The 9,576-nt window shown below is 38.0% G+C and overlaps 1 protein-coding gene across 1 annotated transcript; it reads left to right on the top strand.

Moving 5' to 3' along the window:
* Positions 1 to 3,931: 3,931 nt before the first annotated feature.
* LOC108252511 lies at positions 3,932 to 8,566 on the top strand. The gene is made up of 2 exons (XM_017444479.2): positions 3,932 to 4,609; positions 8,462 to 8,566. The coding sequence occupies exon 1, from the start codon at positions 3,938 to 3,940 to the stop codon at positions 4,601 to 4,603; it is 666 nt and encodes a 221-aa protein (XP_017299968.1). The 5' UTR covers positions 3,932 to 3,937; the 3' UTR covers positions 4,604 to 4,609; positions 8,462 to 8,566.
* Positions 8,567 to 9,576: the final 1,010 nt, after the last annotated feature.

Genomic DNA, 9,576 nt, shown 5'->3' with positions numbered 1-9,576 from the left:
TCACACAGGAGGGAGAGAGAGAGAGGGAGAGAAAGAGGAGGAGGAAAGGAGAGAGAGATATATAAATTTATTTCACGTCTAATGCTGAATGCTCGGAGAATATTCCCTACTGATTGTCGAAAACATATTCCAGAGGAGGTATTCCACTTAGAAGAGAGAGAGAGAGAGAGAGAGAGAGAGAGAGAGAAAGAAAGAGAGAGAGAGTACCCTCAAGTTTTTCAAAAACGAGCTACTCCGTCCCTCCCGCCCTGTGCTTCCAATATCTTTTACGTAGGTATATGAGTTTCCAATTTATTCTGCCGTTCCCATTCTTTATAGCGTTTTCAATATTATTCAGCTTTATTTAATTCATCTTATCCCTATTCTTCTTCTGCTTCTTCTGCTTCTTTTTCTTCGTTTTGTTCTTCTTCGTCGTCTTCTTCTTTTCTTCTTGTGCTTCCAATTTAGGTTCCCTTCCCTTCTCCCATAAGCTGATTCCCTCCTTTACGTCCTCTTATCCTGCTTCTGGTTCCCTTCCTTCCTCCATTCCACTCCTCTTCTTTCCTTTGGGTGCTCTTTCGCCCTTCTCTGCGTCCTTTTATCCTCCTTCGCCCTTCTCTCCTTCCTCTTTGCTCTCTTTGGAGTCCCCTCTTTCAAGCCCCTTCCTTTCTTCCTTCTCTGCATTCTCTCTTCTCCCCTTTGAGTTTCCTCCTTCCTTCTTTGAATCCTCTCTTCTCTCCTTCGAGTCCTCCGATTCTCCTTCTTTCTACTTTCCTTCATTCCATTTCTCTTCTCTCCTTTGAGTCCCCTCCTTCGAGCTTCCTTCCTTCTTTGCTTCCTCTCTTCTTTAACTCCTTCGATTGTCCTTCCTTCGCCTTCCCTATCTTCCATCTCTCTTCTCTCGTTTGGGGTTTCTTCCTTCCATCTCTCCATATTCCCTCCCGACGTATTCTCTCCCGATTCTTTATCCACATGGCAGAGATGACAAGTGCTTCCAATTTAGGTTCCCTTCCCTTCTCCCATAAGCTGATTCCCTCCTTTACGTCCTCTTATCCTGCTTCTGGTTCCCTTCCTTCTTCCTTCTTCCTTCCTCCATTCCACCTCTCTTCTCTCCTTTGGGTGCTCTTTCGCCCTTCTCTGCGTCCTTTTATCCTCCTTCGCCCTTCTTTCCTTCCTCTTTGCTCTCTTTGGAGTCCCCTCTTTCGAGATCCCTTCCATCCTTCCTTCTTTGCTTCCTCTCTTCTCTCCTTTGGATCCTCCAACTGTCCTTCCTTCGCCTTCCCTATCTTCCATCTCTCTTCTCTCGTTTGGGGTTTCTTCCTTCCATCTCTCCATATTCCCTCCCGATTCTTTATCCACATGGCAGAGATGACAGAGGTGGTGAAATAGAATATGATGAAGGAAAAACTTGGGGAAACATTTCTGTTCCATAATATACAGGATACCGTGTGGTAATGACAACAATCGAGGAGCAAGTGGTGGTTAAAAGAAAGGATACCTATTTTGATTTTCATAGAAAAAAAAGCAAAAACTGAATGGTCACACTGGGGAACTTTAAGTGTAAATGAAGAAGTGGATGAATAGGCTCAGATCAATCTGAAAGTCGTGAAGATGGCCCGAAGAAAGCCCGAAAGAGAGTCTTGAGATGATTTAGGAATGTGGACACTAAAACGGTGAAATGTCTTAAAAATACATGAGAAATATTTTGGTCTGTGCAGAGTGTGCAGGCAGATTTCACACAAAATTCAAAATGTTGCACGTCGGATTCTCAAAAAGCATTTGACACTCTTAAACCCCCAAGCTCAAAATCCAAAGACAAGTGACATCCGAGCGAAGGAACCTTGTATGCAAATGAGCTTTATGATAAATTTACGTTCAAAGTAATTTAATTTTCAACTGGGAATCAACTGGAAAAGTGAACGGGAAAAACAGGGGTGCCTCAGGGGGGTTGCAAAGCTACCTTTTTTGAAAATTTCCAGTGGAAAGTTGATTATGCATGACAAGTCAGCAGTTTTCACCGAGGCATCCTCAGGGGGGTTGCAAAGCTACCTTTTTTGAAAATTTCCAGTGGAAAGTTGATTATGCATGACAAGTCAGCAGTTTTCACCGAGGCAAGTTGGGAGAAGCGTAAATATTCTACGAAATGTTTTCTGTTCGTAAATTGTATAAATCCACATGAATAACAATTATTTCTGAGCAATTATTCTCGTCAGGAATCCTGCTTTGCATTTCGGGACAAGTGGATTAGCTCCCTGTTCTTCATTTCAATTAAAAAAGAAATCTTCCCTGTGTTCTTCCCACTTTTCTAATCTCCATGTAGGGGGAGAGTCACATGTTCCAATCAATCCACCCTTCATTTTTATCTCCCTCAAAGTGTCACCCTTTTCCCCCCACACGTCTTTTTCCTCCCCTTTTTTTTCTCCCACATCATTTAAAAGCAACAATATTTTTACATCAACTCACAGAAACTCGGGGTATCTTTCATCAAACCCAATTTATTTTAGACACCACACACCATCAGGACTTCCCATCCTGTCATACGGTCCTGGAGGATCCCTCTTCAATTACTTTATGGAACTGGTGTTTCCGGGTAAAGTCTGGTTTCTGGGGATGGTCGAAATATAGTTGAACTAGTTGGCGCCTCCACTATTTTGCACATTACGTAGAATAATGTAGGATAAAGGTACGTGATGAACTTAAATCTCAACAATTAAGTAATTCCCAATAGTTTCCCGGAAGGAACTTCATTAAAGCTCTTCATGACGCATCACCATGAAAACAGTTCCCAACTTTTTGAGCTGACTTTTTTAGACTTCTCCAAGTTTCAAGAGAAGTTTTCGCCAACTTTTTTGGCCTGGATGTGCCAGATTTTCAAAATTTCCAGAAAATGCTTGATTCATCATCTGATTTCTGATTTGGGTGTCACAGAATCACAGAAGAGGCCACGTTTTAGTCACTGAGTATGAGTGTATATCCTGGCAGCTCCCTCTCACTCTCTCTCTCACACACTTTCTCGCTCTCTCTCTTTCCCTCTCACACAAATGTTGCAGCTCGTTTTCAGTTTGACATATCACAGATGACAAACATGCATTCTCTTTCTTGCTCTTCGGGATAAGAAGAACGAGAGAGAGAGAGAGAGAGAGAGAGAGAGAGAGAGAGAGAGAGAGAGAGAGAGAGAGAGAGAGAGTGTGTGGTGATAAGAAAGAGGAGAGAGAGAGAGAGAGAGAGAGAGAGAGAGAGAGAGAGAGAGAGAGAGAGAGAGAGAGAGAGAGAGAGATTGTATAAGGGGGAGAGAGAGTACAATCCTATATTTCCTATATTCCCCCCTTTTTAACAATAATATCACATTTTGGGAGACATGTAGAGAAAGAAAGAGAGGGTGGGAAGAAAAATCTTTTGGGGCGTTTTTGGCATGATTAAAATTAAAAACATTATGCCCTGAGCTCTCTCTCACGTGAACAACGTTACGAAGAAATACCTATTAAAGATATGCATGTATAACGGATTGATAAAGGATATCTCAAGTAATATCAAGAAAAAGGATAATATCAAGAAAAAATACCTATAAAGGCTATAAAAGATTATTAGACATAAAGGATTAGATAGAAGCATGAAGGATAAAAGGCTGATAAAAGCCAATGATAAAAGAGCCCCTGGAGGATACTTGTGCCAGAATTATGTTCAAATTTTAAAAACGCCTTTGTTAGCATATCTCTAATCCCTCGATGTGTGTTTTCTGGAATGCAATATTAAATTTCAAAGGCCCATATGGGCTGGATAATGGATTGGTGGAAAATGGAAAGAGAAAAATGAAGAAGAGGAGAGCAAAGATGGGATGAGGAGGAGAAGAGCGAGAGAGAAAGAAATAGAAGAGAGATCGATAGATAGAAACCACATTTTCATCAATCAAAGCAAAACTGAAGCCTTAGCGATGGGGTTTACGTGCAAAAGGATTAACATGGAGGATCATAGATTAATTTGCCACACCCGTCAATGCCTATTCGACAAAACATACGAAACAAATACCTGTGTTTGTATTCCTATTGCTTACAAGGACGAGGCAAAGTACCTGGGTGTTTACTTGGACAATACCTTTCAAATGAAGGAACATGTTCATAATATATGCAAAAAACTACGTATTATCAAATACAAACTAAATAAAATAAATGCTCAATCATTACCTCTGACTACCAAGAAAATAATCTATTACTCCCTCGTTGATTCCATCTTGAGATATGGGGTAACACTATATTCATACGCCCCAAAATACACCCTAAACGTCCTCAATACTCAACAGAAGCAAATAATTAAACTCCTGTTTCAACATCAACATAAGAATATCCTGTGCCTGAATCCTGAGGAATTGTCCATATTTACACTTATTTATACCAATTTTTTTACGAACACATTTCGACAGCTCACATTTCAAACATGTCAACTAAGACATCAGGCTTTCAAACGAGTGAAAGTGAACACCGTACGATATGGAAACAGGAGGCTGGAGTATTGTGTACCCAGGTTACTCAATGATTTCTGCCAGGACTTCTTGGAAGAAACTAATAGGTATAGGGTTAAACAAAAATTGAAAGAAAGCCTTGTTGCTAAGAGATGTTTACATGATTAAATGTAGGTTTTATACTTTTCCTGATTTTTATAAAATTCTTAATTTGTAAGTCAATCTCAATTCTATTATAATTAGTATACGTAATTCTTAGATAATACTGGGTGAGAAGGTATAGAATACCCAGTATATATTCATTGGAAATTTAGGTTTATTATTACTATTATTTTTTTGTACCTAGTTGCACTGCCTTTCTACTTTTCTTGTTTAATTATTAACATGTAATTTATATTGTATTTTTGGGATGAGAGATATCCCCCAATCAAGTTAGTCTTAGCTTAGGGGATTAAATACATTGTATAAAAATAAATAAAACAATAATATTTATTATCAATCAATCAATCTCTCTCTCTCCCTCTCCCTCTCTCTCTTTCTCTCAGCCCTTCATCCGATCTAAAAACATTATGCCCTGAGCGCTCTCTCTCTCTTTCTGTCTCTCTCTCTCTCTCTCTCTCTCTCTCTTACTGTTTCATATACACATTCACTCTCTCCTTCTCTCATGTGTGACAATTTGACATGGGAGCCCATTTTTCAAAATTCTGCTTTACTTGCTGCTCTGTGGCTTTTTTTCTTCTTCTTTGGAGAGGCCGAAAATATCTCCCGCTCCTTCTATAATGTAATTATTTGACATTGTCCAGGGAAGCAGGCATGCCAGACCCTCAATGAAGCCTGGTGTATATTCGCCACATCCACTAATGCAGTAGTAACAGCAAAAGGGTAGGGTTTCCACTCTTTGTGAAAACACAGATCCAGCCTTCTTAGCTTGGAAGCTCATCTCCCTTGTAAGCGCTATCGCCAGATCGCTTTCCCATCCCGCGGGCGAACTTTATCCTAAACAGACAAGGTTCGTTCTCGGAACGGCTGGCTTTCTCCTATTCTGTCCTAGTTCTCTCTTCGATTTTGGAACGATAAGACTTCCGTTGGTATAGTAAGACCGTTGTCACAGTTCCCTCTATCAAACCTCTTGAAAAAAGGTATCAGCTTGGTTTCCAGAGAATCATTAAGAATAACACTTGCTAGGCTTGCTACTATGTTCCTTGCTAGCACAGTAAATAGTAAGAACACTGATGAATGCCCGCACAGGCAATGAAGTGAAATAAAGATTCACCTTGACACAGAACATGGCGATATCATATCTGTAATTAATTGCCGAGCCCACGACCTATAGAGTGTAACAGAACATCCTAACCACACATATCAAGAGTGTAACAGAACATCCTAACCACACAAAGAGTGTAACCATAATCAAGGTATTTCTAGTAAGCTGTGTCCACACGTAGTAGATGGCCGTCGATCCACATCGATCGATGATGGTTGACGGCCAACGACTATGTGTGGACACAACTTTAGTAACTTTCTGTTCTATTGACAGTAACCAACCAACGAACAAATGTCTATCACAAAAATCAAATAATATGAGGTACACTTTTTATTGTATCAACTATCATCAAGACACCAAGTAAATCTTGTTCTTCCTCAACAAAATCTTCATATTCTCCATCCATATCTTCAAAATCCAATAGATATGATGCCCCTTCAATTTATTCTATAGTCCACATGACTAGCACCCGTGTAGAGAATTAGAATCAATTACTAGGCGCTCCAGTGTGTATTGTTTGTTAATAGGTTTTAATGTGCGTTGTTTAAAATTTATGACCCCATCGGGGAGCGTTGAAACGATTTTATTGGTGTTTTGTATGTTTGGATATCTAGCGCTTATGATATTTTTATTGTTCCTCGAAAATTTATGGCTTTTTAAATGGTTTCTTGTTTATCCTGCCCGAATAGGACTGAAAAGTCCCTTTACCCCAGCAGTCTAAACAAGGTCTCGTATATTTGATGGGTTAAAGAATACATACAAGTAACACTTCAGTAAAAAGACCTTGCTTAACTAGAAAAAAAAAAAAAAAACAAAAAAAAGAAAAAAAAAAAAAAGTATAAATTGATACCAAATGCCAACGGAGTAAAACACAGGTGCAATTATAACATTGTAACATGCACTCGTCAATCTCCTATACTTACATACGGGTATATGTACAATTGTACACATAGGTATAAGACGAGAAGCCAAGATCATTATTGGCTTAATGCTGGGCTGAATACACCGAGATAAATTTTATGACTCGACTTGGACATGAACCACCAACCTCCAGATCCAAAGTCCACCGCGTTAACCATTGCTGAGGCTATTTTTTTGTATCACAATGAAACGTATCGTTGTTTCCGTTATCAGTAAGGTGATTATAACCAATATTATATTCAGTTGAGTTTTTATATGTTTATTGACATCGTTAATCTTTATGTTTAAGACTGCAGTTGAGCTTATCTCTTTGACTCCTGTATGCTTTCTCTTGTGTGATTCCAGTTTATTAAGCATTCTAGGGGTTTTATCAGTATCGGATCAGTTCTTCTTGAATTTTATTGTTTCCTCTGCCTAGTATTTCTCTATGCAATTCTCGTACTATACCTATCCTGCCTTCCTAATAAAAACATTAAAAAACAGCCTATCAATCGGTACTAATATATCTATTAAAGATAGGGAGTCGGGATCGGTATCACTGACTTCACCATACTTATCAGCAACTTCACCAAGACTGTCATCAGCCACAAAAGACAGTTCAAAGCAGAAGCTAACGGTTGGGAAAGATAGAATGAATGGAAATTTGACAGTCAAGATCGGAGAATGAATCACACAGTTCATGTTTGGGAAATTAGTCAAATTAGGTACGAGTATGTCTCCTTGCGTTACGACATTACTTAATAAAATTAGAAGAGAAAGATGAACATTAAAAAATCAAAATAAGAAGGCGGTAAAAAATTGAAATTTAACAATAAAAATTCTCTCCCAAATCAAACGTTTCCAAATAGTTCTGAAAAATTCTCAAAGGTATCACTAGATGTTCAATGCATTATGGAAGTCGAGGCAAAGCCTTCACTCGTGTTTCATACAACTGTCAGAATGATTGAGCGATTCAAGCAAGGGAGGAGCAAAGTAATGATGGGCCTTACAGGGATGAGAAACAGTGGCGACCATACGAAATTGTGTTCAGGGGGGGATTTTTATTTATTTCAATTAAATTTGCTTGCTTGTTGGGGGTCATTAATGTAGGCATCATACAAAAAGAGTTCATTTGAGGGGAAAATCAAAAACAATTTTACCTACTGATTAGATCTAAAAATATACCTACATATTATGTACCTACCTATCATTTAAATTGAATATATGACCTTGAATATATGACCTATATTGAATTGAATATATATTATGACCTATAAACCTCTATTATGGTTCACTTAAATGTAAGGCAAAGATGATGACTCGAAGAAAGCATTCAATTTTAGTGGAGATGTAATAAATCCCGCATTGATTTGTCATTAAACTTGTCAATACATATTATAAGGGACGGATTAAAAGAGGAATTAATATTACAGAAAATTTGACATTAAATTTAAATTTGTCCTGTATTTCAGCGCAACTCACAGAGAGAGAAAAAAAACTGAATTCTATTAGTGGAGACGCCAAACTCCCAAATGATAATTTCCTATTTTCAAAGACTAATAAAACGATCAATAAAAGGGAAGAATTGAAGCTAAGACTAACTGACCTTTTAACATCGAAAAAGACACGTTCTTTTCATTTCTCTTGCCCCTAAGAACCTTCGTATAGGGCCGCCACTGATTTGAAGGGTGGAGGGTAGGTTTCCATCCAGTTCTTCCATTCTCGTTGTTATAATGGCTGGTGCATGTTTAGCGTGTCCTATATTCCATTTTTTGTTTGTATACCATATTTTTTTACTTTGCTCCATTGAAGAAAAAGAAAGAATGGGAGTCCGTTTTTTTCTACGACATGATTAAATGTAGGTTTTATACTTTTCCTGATTTTTATAAAATTCTTAAATTTGTAAGTCAATATCAATTCTATTATAATTAGTAGAGGTAATTTTTAGATAATACTGGGTGAGATTCATTAGAAATTTAGGTTTATTATTGTTATTATTATTCTCACTCACGCTAATTTGAGTTTCAGCATTTTCTGTCAAGTTAACTTTGGAAGCGCTGATGTGTGTTCTCCCTCATAATTTAAGCCCGGTTCACAAAAGGCAAGTACCTATATTGTGTTTGTGGAATTTTTGGATAGTGGGAATATATCTACACGGGAAAAAATCCGCCTTAAAATCCCATCCAAGGAGGAATCCTTGTTTAGGGATTCCCTGTAATTCCTCAGATTTTAAGGAGTTTGATTTAAAATTCAAGGAGTTTGAAATAGAAAGGAAGACCAAAGTATTGACTCTTGGCAATCCAAAGAATTGACGCCTTTTAAAATTACTGTTACTCCTTCACTGTTGAGGATAAAGTTCGCCCCGGGCGGAACTCGAACCCTGTGTGAACCGGGCTTTAGAGTCTTCTTTACAGCTCTGAGGGTTTTCCCTCTAGTTTTCGCTAAAACTCGGCTGTCACTTTTTTTAATACATCTAATGGGATTTTGACATCATGTGCATTATTTTCATTTATTTATTTATTTTTTTCAGTATGAGCATAATACAGAGGACATAGTTTTGCACTCTGCCATCGCAGATATGAGGTGTACTAATTAAATTTTTGCTGATTAACCAGTGGAGGTTATGGAGCGTCGGATTTAGCGACCAGACGCGTAGAAAAGGGATTTCTTTGTGAAAAAAAAAATCTTTTCTTTTAAGGAATAGGGTGTATTGTTGAAATGGCAACTCCACTAATTCCAATTTTTGATTACACAAATTCTGGCTGGAGTTTCGGCATCTCCACTGATTTCAAGTTTTGAATGCATGAATTTTGGCGTTTTGACATCTCCACTAATATTAATTTTTGAATGTATGAATTTTGGTGTTTTGGCATCTCCACTAGTAAATTTAATATCTCACCTATAATGACTGGAGATGTTGATTTCTAACAGCCATAGTATTTCCTTAGATTCCTTAGAATACCATTCTAAACACTGC

The sequence above is a fragment of the Diaphorina citri genome, unplaced genomic scaffold, assembly GCF_000475195.1.
Source record: "Diaphorina citri unplaced genomic scaffold, Diaci psyllid genome assembly version 1.1 scaffold571, whole genome shotgun sequence".
Lineage (NCBI taxonomy): Eukaryota > Metazoa > Arthropoda > Insecta > Hemiptera > Psyllidae > Diaphorina > Diaphorina citri.
Note: the sequence above shows the minus strand (reverse complement) of the source record. Positions and strands in the feature narration are given on the sequence as shown.